Genomic DNA, 14,072 nt, shown 5'->3' with positions numbered 1-14,072 from the left:
GTGAACTAAAACAGTGCTGCCAACATAACGCCCATACATTCCGCAAAATTGGGCGTCATCGGTTGGCAATGTGGCGATTGTAACCACTCTTTTCTCTTATGTTGTGTTCTCTTTCTTCATCGTAAATTCCAAAACAGAGAATTTGACCTACATACATTTTTTCATGTAAGTAACATGACTTTAAGTATTTGTTTATAAGATTTCATTTTGTAATGCAGTCTGAATTAAGATTTGACTTTATACAATATGAAGTAGTTTATCCTACACTATAATACCAAAAAATATTGTCTATAATAATAATTTAAAAAGCTTTTTTTTTGCGTAAGGTTGGTAAATATGTGCTCCAACAGGCTATGATACCTAATCAGTTTTGACATTTATATTTATTATTTCTGACAAAATACTGTTCTCTAAAGTACTATACAAAATAATGTGAGTGTTATAATGATGAATAAAAATAAATAGAAAACATATAATTTGTTAAAGATTCACTAGTAGTAACTACTCACTAGATGGCGTATTTTCTTAGTATGTTTTGCAACCTAACATCTGTGTTTTTCTGATACCGCTCCTGTGGCAAGATCTTTTAAAATAGGTTTAGCGCCATCTATGTTTAGTAATTGGCTCTATTTTTGACTTAAATTATTGTAACGGGTGTCAGGTAACCGGGCAGTAGAGGTGTGTCATCCAATTTAAACTGACATCGTAAAGCAGCCGTAATAATAAAAAAAAAAACTATAAAATATACAGTAGTATATTATTTCAATTTTTAGGCATCGTTAATTAAATGGAAATTATGTCAATACTTTTTTTAAATAACACATCGTATTGTTGTAAAAACTATCATTTATAAAATTATTTTGGTACTGTAATGACATTTAATTATACTATTTTAAAGTATAAAATTCTCATTATACGCTTCAAAGGATCTAACATAGATTTATGCCATCCTATTAAGCGTTATTACACAATCTTAGACAATGTATGTGACAGTAGCGTGAATATTCATAAGCGTTGTATGAATATTAAAAATGTTTAACAGAGTGTGAACGATCTTACTGAACAAGCAAACTTAAATCCTTACTTGATGTGCTCTGCGTTCGAACGCTAGTGTTTGTTTTCGAGCTTTTGGATTGAATAGTTTAAGTTAAATACAGTACATTTTTAAATCGAAAGGATGAAGTTTAGATTTGGATAGCAATAATGCATATATTTAATTATTAATAACATTACAAATATAGCTTTCGGAATCGGTACCACATCGAATTTACACATTAATACCGGTGTAAGTATGTTATAAATAGTATAAATCAAAGTCGCTTTCTCTGTCCCTATATCCCTTTGCATGCTTAAATCTTTGAAACTAGGCAACGGACTTTGATGCGGTTTTTAATAGATAGAATGATTCAAGAGGAAGGTTTATATGTATAATAACATCCATTAAATAGTGGAGAAGTACTGTTATTTTTGAGGTTTCTAATGTGATGTCGTAAATAATTACATTTTTTCCGCTTACATTGCAAACGCAGGCTGAACCCTACGAGTTTTATCAAAATATTGTACTAAGGACTGTACACATTGAAAAGGTCTACAGAAAAGTCCGTGATGGTATATGTCTATATGGTATATGTCGCGTATATTATCGGAGCTTTCCAGCGACGGAAATAACAATACATAATAAAAACCTGCTATTCATCAGCATTGCACCCGTGCGAAGCTGGGGCGGGTCACTAGTATACCATAAAATACGAACCATTTCTTACCCACTCCACTTAAATGTATTTTTTATATTCTGCCTATGAATATGTCTATATTAAGTAACTTATGACGATAAGTTTATTTTAAAGTATTAAAAAAATTTAACCTAATAATTTATATAAAATATATTGTTTTATAAATAGCATTAGAATTTTATAGTCTTTTATAAAATATAAATCAATATTAAACATCGTTGATGTAACCCACTGCTGTAAATCATACGAAACGATGGACAGGTTTAATCTTATGAAACAAAATTGATGATTTAAAAAAATAATTAAATATAGATATTTTTTTCATTTATCGATAATTTCATTGACGATATTTTTTCTAATATGGGAATATAAATTTATAAATCGCTTTATGCTTTGAGAAATTCGTTATAGCATTAGGTGAGAGCATGGGGTGCGTCAATAGTCTGTTCCCCTCAGTCTATAGTGGTAGTAATTAACTTACGAGGGTCTGTGCTACGTGATTTTGAAGTTTAAAATAAATATGTTTTTGGCTATGAGGTGAAAAGTAAGCATGTTATAAACGCTTCAAATCAGAATCATTTTTCTTAGTACACTTACCTAATATATTTGCAGAAGCATTTACTGACCTAGTTATTTGGAAGATGTAGAAAAATCTTATAAGAAAATATGACGGTAAAGTTTTATCTTCACATATCAGGTCCCATGCTGTAATGTTTCACACACATCACTGGTGCGATTTTTTATCTAGAATTTTACTACCGAATGTAACGAAATTAATTTTTAGGGGCTGATTGCTGTATGCATAATGTGACCAGACGTCCCGTTCTTAACGGGGCTGTCCCTTTTTCCAATTACGAGCCGGTATCCCCGAAATGAACTGTGGGACGCCAAATTGTCCCGTTTACAGAAACGGCGGGAAAATTGCGCAGCAGAATATAAACAAACGTGTCAAGAGTTTTATTCTTTTATGAAATCGTTCTTCTGTTAAATATAAATATAACTAAACATAAAATTTTTCATTGACAACTTATTATTTGATCTAAATTATATAATCATCCGTATATCAAAAATTTAATATAACGTTTTGAGTCAAAGAATTTTGAAAGAAATGGTCACTTTATGTATGCATTAAAATAGGGGTTGAGAGGCCGGCAACTCACTTGCGAGCCTTCTGGCATTGAGAGTGTCTCACTATAGGCGGTATAACTACCCATCAGGTGAGGCTCCTACCCTTTGGCCCCCGTTCTATATAAAAGATTCCTCTGATAGCATTTTATGCTGTTTGATACAAATTAGTCATATGGGGTGTAACGTAACGATAAATCGCGCCGCTGATTCCTGGGTGGTTTGACTCCCCTAGTCCTAGTCTCATGTTTACTAACATTTCAGTTCAATATGGGTGTTCAAAATATAAATCGTGGTGTCGTTCTCACGGGAATCCTGGGAGTTCTGGTGTCGACATATACTCTGTACGTCGAAATGGCTGCAGAGTCCCGGCCAGGATATAAAGCACTCTGCGACCTCGCTGAACACGCTAGCTGCTCCAGGGTTCTTACATCTGAGTACGTATCTAAATATTCTATAATTGAAGTCACAATAAAAGTTTTGCCATTTCTGTATCAGCAATATATATAATATGTAGCAATTTCATAGTATTTTTTTTTTGCAAATTCAATATTTTTCTTTCTTTTTTGACGTTCATAAGTGTACATTATGTTTGTATTATTTTTATACCTATATGAATAAATGATTTTTGACTTTGACATCAACAGTTAAATACACAGCAACAATAACTGAAGAAATGTCTAACCAATTCAACTTTGGGTCCTTCAAGAAAAGAGTGTCTTTTTGGTGTAGTGAGTGTTATTATTAATATGTAATGTTTTAATATGAGTGGAAGTTTAAATAATGTATTGAGTATATAATAGAGCTTTTATCTAACTAAACCAAATCTTATATCTCTTATTTAATTTACTAAATAATGTATTATTATGTGTGGTGATCGCTTAGCTATTTATAAAAAAAATGCTTTGGCAACGGACATCACAATGAAGAATCTCACATGTATTAACAAACAAAAATTAAACTGGCACACATTTTAAGAGGCAAAAACAGAATGCTTTGTTAATTTTTAATATTAAATTACTACCTAACAAACACCACTCTTTATAGAATTAGTATTACAAAGTAAAATCAACTACATAAGACGTTAAAACGTCTAGATTATACTATAAAACGCTAAGAAAGCACCCTTAATTTGATTTTGTAGTTTCGCCGAGATACCAAGTGAGTCTAAGTTAAAAAAATATATAAAAAAGTGCTATGCTTCAACCGTTTAATATAATAAAATGTACGTTTTTGCGATACTTGACTGTAGACTCCCTTCTCATTGCACCGGTCCTATTAAATGACAGCTGTTTCGTTCATATAGGGAAATATAAGGAATTACCGCGTCACCAGAAGATTAACTAACCAAACAATTAAACAATAACTGTTGAATATAGACCGTAGCTACGGGTGGTCACTAGACCTTTTTATTGAAGTCGTTTCGTCATACTTCACAGCAGCTTTTTTTAATTCTTTGCATTAAAATTGCATAACTAACAGATAAGAATCTGTAAATAAAGTGTACTTCTGACTAAATATTTACGTTGATGTATTTTAATTGAATTAGTAATTATTTTAAAATAATTTAGAGACAAATATGTATTTATATCTTAAAATTGCTAAAATATGTCAACTATTTTTACTCTCTTTTTTGCGTTAGAATAAACGTTTTACGAGCTAACAACATTCCTGCTTCGTAATAAAGTTCACCTTGAGTCTGTGGACCATAGACACATAGAGTTAGTATAGACCACACTAGCCTGATAGCGGGTCCCGAGATGATACCAGACCAGGATTCGACTTCAAATTACATCTTTAACAGTTGTTGGTTAATTACAGGTATTCTAAAGCGTTTGGTTTGCTGCCGAGAAATTCAGCTTTTGAAGTACCAAATTGCATTTACGGCACACTCTTCTATTGTATTATGATCTTCCTGAGTAAGTCTATTAACCCTTAAATAAATTATTTAGATACTGTTATTAAAATCTAATTTATTTGTATGAAATAAGATTCAAGAAAGTTACACCTGACGTGTAAAATAATGTGGGGGTCTGATCTATTAAAACAAAATTAAAAGTCTATTTAACAGCGAAGTCATTAACGCATTGTTTCATACAAAAACCGTGCACATTATTCAATTCAATTGCATGACTGCTCATTAAAATAAAACAGTAAAAACAGTTTCGCAAATAATGTAAAACTATACAAAAACAGAAAACCTTTCGAGAAGGCATGTGCATAAAATTATCTTCTCAAATTGAGATGTCATCATAAAGGGCAAAAACACTGTCGGCAGCCGTCTGTAATTTATGGTCACCGTATACTATGTGATTACGTCCTAATGACGGCAATGGATGGGACTTACATTTTTTCTAGTTTATTGAAATTATTGCTATAAAATTCTTAGCGTCGTACGCAGGAATTCTATATTTAAAAAAACATTCGTTGAACGGTTATTAAATGCTTGTACTAAAAAATATTAAATAACTCCTTTGAATATATAGCCAGGAGTTAGGTCAGACTCGTATATATGCTTCAACTCCATAATGGAGATAAACTGTACGGGTTTATACGTCAAACAAGAATAAACTCACAACACTCACTTTCGCATTATAAATGATGCCTCTACATCGATGATTTCGCCTTAAGACATTTCGAAAGAGAAATGGTGATCAACCTTCTGGCGGATTTATAATTATTAATGGAGACAAATTTAATTTTTAGTTTGTTTCTGGTCTTGAAGAAGTCAATTATTATTTTTTAAATAATATATAACAACTAGAGTCACGCCAATAATAACCCTATTTTAAATATTTAATAATAATTACCCTACTTTAAATATTTTTTTATTTTTTCCATATTTCAGTGTTTTACCCTTGCATCAAAAAGAAAATTTTTCAAGAAATAACAGCTTAATATTGAAAATGTATTGCGTCGTAAGAAATATTGCAAACTACGATTTAAGATGCGCTTATTTGGCCTCTTATTGCGAGTCATATATGGAAGTCCACGACTTGCGAATAACAGTTATCAGAAACTTACACTTTCCGATTTCTTGGGAAACTTGAATTGCAAAGTGTTATAGCGGCGATGGTAGAGAAATATTTATAATATATTGTATTTTGGTCTTTTTAAATTTTTATAAAACTTATAATATATTAAAAAGTAAAAATATTGAAACTATTTTGATGGCTTATGTTAGAATATACCAGATTTAAAAAGAAAATTATGCATATTTCAGACACCAAAAGTTGTGTCAAGATTTCAAATCGGTACCATGCCAACATGGTTTTATCTGAAGTCTGTAAAAATAGGATCTGAATTATCATTCAAAGCCTGGCAGTAATTCCGTGTATTAATAGGAAACAATAGGAAATTTATTTAATTAATTACAATATATCAATACATAATATTATAAAACAAATTGGTTTTTCTCTGTCTCTATGTCCCTTTGTATGCTTAAATCTTTGAAACTACGCAACGGATTTTGATGCGGTTTTTTTACTAGATAGAGTGATTCAAGAGGAAGGTTTATATGTATAATAACATCCATTAAATAGTGGAGAAGTACTGTTATTTTTAAGGTTTCTAATGTGATGTCGTAAATAATTACATTTTTCCACTTACATTGCAAACGCAGGCTGAACCCTTCGAGTTTTATCAATAATAATGTACTGAGTATTGTACAACTTTTACAGACTTCTGTTGTGCATTTAGTATCAGCATTGCACCCGTGCGAAGCCGGGGCGGGTCGCTAGTATTATTATAATATATTATTTTAGGTTATTGATGCCTAGTAGGAAGAGATAATATATACTTCAGAATCAATAGTTTTCGAGAATATCGTGGACATACAAACTATTAAAAAGCTTTTAATCTGTTTAATATATTTTTTCAGGCACCTATGACAACATAGCTGTAGTGCGACTTCAACTTCTACTGAATACAGCATCGCTAATAACTTGTGTGTACTTGGCTTACCTTCTAATATTTGTTCTATACGATTTTTGCATTGTATGTGTATCGACGTATGTAATTAATACTTGTCTTACGTATTTATCGTTTAAAAAACATTCCTTTCTAAATAAGAAACAGAAATAAATATGTACTGCCATCTATCGTCTACATAGTGACATTTTTATTACTGTCAGTGTCATCTTGTATGTTGTAACTAAACTAAAACTTTGCTACTTTTCGATAGATGGAGCTTATGTGTTTGTAATAAAAATATTAAGGGTTTCCACAAATTTATATATATAAAATCGGTTTTCGTAAATATTAAACTTTATTATTTATAAACATAGTATTTTTTTAATATTTTATATCTTAGATTTTAAGAGATATCAAGATATATACATAATGGTTTTTTTAGAGAATTATAATATAATAACTAGAATTATAATATAATAACTAACTAAAGGAATTTTCGGTTGTTTATTTGTAGATAGTACCTGTTCCTTACACATTTACATTTACGCTATAATAAAAAGAGAGATATTTGTAAGTAAGTATTTATAAATTTTATTAATTCACAATCCTTGACTGACTTTCACAGTAATCAACTATGAAACACATGAAGTGGACAAAACAAATTTCAATTAAGGCTTTCTCTTTTGTTGAGCCTAAAAATTTTGCTAATATAAAATAGGTATTTCCGAAAATATAATCTATATTTCATTGGTCGCAACAAAAAATAATACGCCTTTTGTCTCATTTTTCTGTTACAAAGAATTATTAAGCATGTCAAATATGGACTATTGCACACACAATTTGCTCGAAATGGACATCCTCAATCCTTGTTGACTCACGTGTGCTTAAAAGCATATTTTTAATAATACATATGAGACTCAGTATTTACTGTTTGATTCACGTTTGAATTGTGTTTAACCAAAAAAGTTCGCTTACATTTTGTGTTTGTATTATCGTAACTACTTTGGATTTTACTAATTCCACTTCCAAATCGATACCTCCTAAGTATACTGAGTCAACTAACAAATTTAGGTATTTGGTTTTTTTTATATAAACGTACATAATTAACCATGATCTTTACGTTAGTGTTAATTTTTTTTTAAAAAGAACTATAGTTACCGAGATAATTTCACGTGTACTAAATCAATTTCAACATCTTTTTAAATCGTACATTGTATACTGATCCAAATAACGTTGTATCAGTGTTCGCGGGGCGTGAGAAGGGACGCATTGATACAAGTTTATTTTGGCTCAGTATACAATGAATGACAGCCAGGGCGCATGCAACTTAAGTTAATATGCTCCTTTCATAAGTTTCTTCCAAGCAGTCAAGGAGATAATATTGAGACTACAAAAATATCGGTTTGCAAAACTATGTTCTTGGGAAGTCTTCTAAAGCGACTACCGTGAGACAGTATCGAGATATATCAGTTAATACAAATATCAATATAGATTTTCATAAACCCAAAAAAGGTGTTTGTGAACAATGTCACATTTATGAAAATAGCAAGCAAGTTACCCAGACAGATAAATAAAAGCATGAAGAGCATTTAAAGGAAAAAGAGAAAGCTAGAAAACAAAAGATACAGCAGCATTTGATCATCAAAAGTGTCTTAATGTACCTCACGGGAACGTTAGTACTTTTTATTATAAACGGAAACTTATCTTCTCACGATATTCAGTCTGGGATCTCGACAAGGTTATTGTTTTTCATGGCATCAACAGAAAGCAAAGAGATGTGCAAATGACATTTCTATTAGTGTTTTTAAGAATATAGAAGATACGGTGGGTGAAGGTGTCAAAGATTACCGGTTTCGGTCAGACAACCGTGGAAGCCAATATAGAAATAGGATTGTTTTCTTAATGTATCTGTTAGCTAGTTCGAAGTTCTGTATACATATATATTAGCCATCGCTTTCTAATAGTGGGTCACACTCAAAATGAAGGCGACAGTATACATGCTTTAATTCAAAGACAGACAAAAGATAAAATGCTTTATACGCCTTATCAATGGTACACAGCTTTTAGATTTGCCATATCCGACGAAAAACCATACAAAGTTATTGAAGTGTCTCAGGATTTAATAAAAGCCTTTAAATCAAAGTAAGGACTTATAAACAACTGGACAACTACTAATGATGGATCTAAAATGCCTTGAAACAAAGTCTCGGAAGTAGTTGTTAAAGCAGAAAATCCATTTAGGACATTTTATAAAACGAGTTACCAAGATGATGCTTACAAGTAGTGCTTACAAGAGTTGAATTTTAACATAGATAATATTTCTTTAGCTTATCAGACCCATTCCTATTCACCAAAATAAGTACAAACACTTCATGGATCTTTGTAAGACACTGGTGATTCCTAAGGAGTATCATTTGTTTTTTTAATAATTTGATTTGAAAAACTGTAATGGAGCAGATGACAGTGATTCAGATTGATTTTTTATACGTTAAATCTTTAAATTTTTCATTTATTTTGATAAACCATAAGGTTTAAAGCTATCCTTTGAGCGTCCTAAACTTTTTATATATTTTTGTTATATACATTTATATTATTTTTAATAATATTGTGTAACGTAAGTTACTATTTTTAGTTCCTATTATTTTTATTGATGTTTGTTACTTTTTATGAAACTTTAATGATACTACATTGATAATTTATTTTAGTTGCATTGTTAAACTTGTAGCATTTAGTATGGCTAAACAATATTAACAAAAAGGTTAAAAATTGAAATAGTTATAACTAAAAATACATTACAATTCTTAAAAATGCGTTGTTTTTGTTAATGAGTCTACTTCTTCCTAGCTTTTATTAATTTCGTAAGGCATTAGAAATAAAATTAGTAATTAAAAAACCTCGATTAATTATATTAGACCAGTATACGTTGAGGTTTAAAATTCTAACATAGCTAATTACTTTCCTAGTATAATGAGTCAAGTGATGTAATTTCAATATTTTATTATTAAGTGAGACGAAAAACCCCGAAACTAACCAAAAGTAAGATGATAATAATTAAATGATAATCATATTCCATAATATGTTGGTGTAAACTATAGATTTTGATGTACAACGTACATGAATATAACTGGTAGTTAAACCATTTAACTATTGTGTCCCGCCCGTGTATACTAAGTCATGTACATAAAATAGCATTTAAGAACAAAAATCAGCAAACTCATGTTATACCAAAGGAAGAGCTTTCAATCTTTATTATAAAAACATAAAATTTATTCTGAATTAGTTTGATTTCAAAAAAATATAAACGATTTGCCTTAAAATGGCTCTCCTGTAAAATTACTAAAATGTCAGTTGACTCATTATACTTAGGAGGTATCGAAATATTTGTAGACCTAAACTAGAAAGAGAAACAATCAAATTCGATTGTTATCAAAGCAGTATATTTATGTGTTTTAATATATATATGTATATAATAATAGTGACCCGCTTGCCCCCTGAATAAAAAAAAATCATTATGCGTAGAACTCATGTCACAACGTTGGATTCGCGAGGTACAAAACTTACCTAGTTAATGCGAGGTTGGGGACAAGAATGCGGGACGTGGACAATTCTACGCTCTTATCTAACCTTGCTGATAACTTGGGGTTTTGTGGGCATGCAGAGTAACGAGTCCCGCATAAACCTCTACCTTAAAGCAGTCACGCGGGAGGGTGTGAGTTACGCACACCCACACACACTATCTCCACTAAAACAAGAAGGTTAGATTGTAAATCAAAGAAACGGGCTGCATTTTGTTCTATGTGGTGAAACACATTCAATCACAATCGCTCTATCGTTTCGTCTTTTATTTACATATCTACCCCTTCAAGAAAAACTTTGAAGTAGAAATACCTGTGGCCCTAATTAGGTTCATTAAGTTAGGATATTATTCAACCCATGTATTCTATACGTAAGTACAACAGCCGCGTGTATTTAGTATAATTTTACATGATAATTAGCTGTTCCATAGAATTCTAAAGGCTTTATATGTCATCAATTTACATTTTCTTGCATGCCGATGGAAATGGTGGGTGGAGGACCTTGAGAAGATGACAAACAAGCTAATAGGCCGTTGTATACTACTTCCTTAATATATTCTATAATACGATTACTAAGGAAAAATCGTATATTGCTTGTCGCGGCCGTATGCTTTGTGTAACTATGGGTTTACGATTTTGCTATAGTCTACATTTTGTTGTTTCTAAATATTTTTTTATTTACAATATGTATTTGGTCTATTCCGTTGTTTAAAAAAAACAATACACCAAAACACTTTTCCTAAATAATACTATAGTTCTGATAGATCTAATTAAATGTGACATATAGTCATAAACATATAGTAGGAGATCCAGCCCTAAATCGTCCTTCACCGAGGTGATTAATGAACGAAACATATTTTAAATGAAATTTAAAATATTAAAAAATAAATAAACAATGGGTTCGCTGAAAAAATCCTGGACAGGCTGTATTAAATTATTAATTAAAAAATGATTTTTTATTAAAAATTGTACTGATGAGATTAATAAGAAAATCTTATACAATACTTTTATGGTACGAATAACGCAATACGATACAATTAGTATTGAATAACCGTAGTAATAAATATAAGTGTATCAAATATACTCTAAAAGGAGTCCCCATTCCAATTTATGACAAATAATTCAGACAAATGAAATAAAAGAAACAATATAGGAAAATAATGCAATTTTTTTATAATTAATCTGTGATTTATTTTCTAATTATGGCCCGATTTCCCATTTTGAAAACCTACCTGATTGAGCAATCGTACGAAAGCGCTCCGTAAGTATGCCTGGTTAATTCGCCAGTTTCGCAATAAATTAGGAAACTTTCAAGCATACTGACTCACTGTTTATAACTCAATAACTTTTTATAGCGCCGTTGGGTGCTAGTTGTGCCAAATTTGCACCTAACCAAACCCACACTACATTGTGTTAACTGGGATATTATAATCCTGCGTTAGCCTACGCGAGCCATATTTGGCCTCTACGTTTATTACTTTGTGGCAATTGCTACTATGTCCTTATAACCTGGCCTTAAAAATATTTTTATTGTCACCTCAAACGGTGACCTTATAAATTTGTTAATGTAGGTAAAGGAAATAGGAGGGCTTTCGGGAAAAAAACGTAGCAGATTGCTGGCTGTCCAATTCTTAGTTATTTGTATTATCATGTCTTTTCCCGTAGAGTGGAATGTTCAGTGTCCTGACATACCTCACTTCATCCACTGGTTCGGGACATTCACCATGTATAGATGTCAGTTATGGGTACTTTAACTTGTACCGTTTCTAATACATCCAGGATTATTTACACGACAAACCAAACCAGTCAACCAGTCGTCCTACCTACGTCCGTCCGTACTTGTTAACCGTTTCTGTACCGATGCCACGGTGCGTACTCGTAAATAACGCGAAATTTTATAGTTTCAATTTTATAGATAGAGAAAAAAATTAAAACGGGAATAACAAATGAATCATAGTTTTGAAAATAACAAGTCCAGGACTATACAGCTGTACAAAATTTAATTTGGAATTCCTAACCAAAGAGTTGAAAAATGCGGTCAAAGTGGCCAGTACTACAAAACGCCAATTTTATATGTAAGGAAGGACTTGGTACATAGTATTATTCCAATGGCGCTACAATCCTATATGGGTCTTGGTCTCACATTACATCCGTTCCTTTAATCATTTTGATTTCATAGAAGAAAAAGAAAGTCTGACATATTTTGTAAATTTTTGGATTATTAGATATGTCGGACTCCTCGTGATGTTTCCGTTCAAAAAAGTGATCGATTTTGACATTAAATCCATTAGTACACAGCCCGGAGTCAAACCTACGACCTCAGGGATGAGAGACGCATGCTGGTTACTAGCCCACGACTGTTTAGCGTCGTAATACAGTGTTTAAATGCTGGCAGCATACGCCGCCGTAGGGACCACGATTTTACCAGTTTTTTAAAATTATTATTTTAATTTTCTTAGAAAATACAAAGATTTAAACACACACACATTCCGTATCTATTATATTATAATTTTCATATACATAGCTAATTTACATAACAAAAAACTGGCTTGACATGTACGTTACAGCAACTAGGATTCCATAATATTTATTGTTGTCCAATACTTGACACAGTGTGTGGGTTACTCATGCATGTTGTATTGTTTATATTAACATATATAATATATGTGGTAACACACATTAATCATGCCAATATTTTTATTACTTGGAACTTTCCGAGTAATAAAGTATATTAAGTTTAATAGAAACTAAATTTAAATGTAATTTATTAAAAGACAGATATATAACAATAAAAAGCTTTATTTATGACAAAATATGGTTGTGGCAAAATGACTATATATGTATATTGTGTCTTTTATATCGGGATGAAAGTTTTTTATTTTTTTAATTTTCATACTTTTAAGAAACTTATACCAGATATAACAGATATATAACAATAAATTGTCGTTAGGTTAAACGCTGCATTAAGCAGTGCCTCGGCACATGTATTCCACATACGTTCTAATATACAGACCACTCAAGTTAACTATGTAAAATATTTGGAACAGTTTTATAAAAAAAAATTTAATTATGATATTACATGTGATATGATATTATCATAATTGAAATTAAGTTACGTAATAACATTATTTATAGACTTTTAATAAAGCTTACACGAATTTACAAAATATCATGTTAGTTATTATATTATATTTTTGAAGGATTTATTGAGTATTTTTAAGGATTTATGGTCTAGTATTTATTAAATGGTACGTACGTTAACTATATGTATATATATACAGTATTTTCTTCTTTCCTTTAGTTGAGTGGACAAATCGCTAGTACAGAATATAAACGATTTGAATCGCGTGCAAATTATGATATAATTTTCCTACGCTTTATTACTATGTATTTGGGACCGAAGAATTGGAGTTTAACCAGTTCGCCCACATCAAAAGTACGTCTAAAATTCCTTTGAATTGATTTTATTTATTTATTAACACTTCGTTACATTTCAATATAAAAATTTAACACAATTAAATGAAAAGGAGCTTATCGCTTTCACGCGATTGCTTCCAGCAACCACTTTCAGAAATAAAGCAACTCAAATCAAACAATTTCCAGTATAGTTTGTAATTATAAACATCTGTCAAATCCATAGTCAAAAGACCTTCGAACTTAATGTGTGACATGTACAAATATAACGTCGTTAAATACAAATAGTTCAGTTTGGTTGATAGGTATACAG

General features: G+C 31.0%; 1 protein-coding gene across 2 annotated transcripts; it reads left to right on the top strand.

The window, feature by feature from the left end:
- Nucleotides 1–28: 28 nt before the first annotated feature.
- On the top strand, nucleotides 29–7,108 carry LOC111003414 (vitamin K epoxide reductase complex subunit 1). 2 transcript variants are annotated; one of them, XM_022273914.2, is made up of 4 exons: nucleotides 29–165; nucleotides 3,123–3,295; nucleotides 4,680–4,777; nucleotides 6,739–7,106. In XM_022273914.2, exons 2-4 carry the CDS (start codon nucleotides 3,129–3,131, stop codon nucleotides 6,939–6,941), a joined length of 468 nt encoding a protein of 155 aa, XP_022129606.2. In that variant the 5' UTR covers nucleotides 29–165; nucleotides 3,123–3,128; the 3' UTR covers nucleotides 6,942–7,106. The 2 variants fall into 2 exon arrangements, with proteins under 2 accessions (XP_022129606.2, XP_045490734.1); XM_045634778.1 differs by lacking the exon at nucleotides 29–165 and having other exon boundaries at nucleotides 6,739–7,108.
- The last annotated feature ends 6,964 nt before the right edge of the window (nucleotides 7,109–14,072 follow it).

The sequence above is a fragment of the Pieris rapae genome, chromosome 4 (genome assembly GCF_905147795.1).
Source record: "Pieris rapae chromosome 4, ilPieRapa1.1, whole genome shotgun sequence".
In the NCBI taxonomy this organism is placed as follows: domain Eukaryota; kingdom Metazoa; phylum Arthropoda; class Insecta; order Lepidoptera; family Pieridae; genus Pieris; species Pieris rapae.
This window is presented reverse-complemented; position numbering and strand designations above follow the sequence as displayed.

Bases quoted from the DNA above. Each gene is read 5' to 3' on its own strand.
- LOC111003414 (XM_045634778.1), top strand. From the start codon at position 3,129: ATGGGTGTTCAAAATATAAATCGTGGTGTCGTTCTCACGGGAATCCTG. The intron at 3,296-4,679 runs GTACGTATCTAA...GGTTAATTACAG, and splicing joins TCCAGGGTTCTTACATCTGA to GTATTCTAAAGCGTTTGGTT. The intron at 4,778-6,738 runs GTAAGTCTATTA...ATATTTTTTCAG, and splicing joins TTGTATTATGATCTTCCTGA to GCACCTATGACAACATAGCT.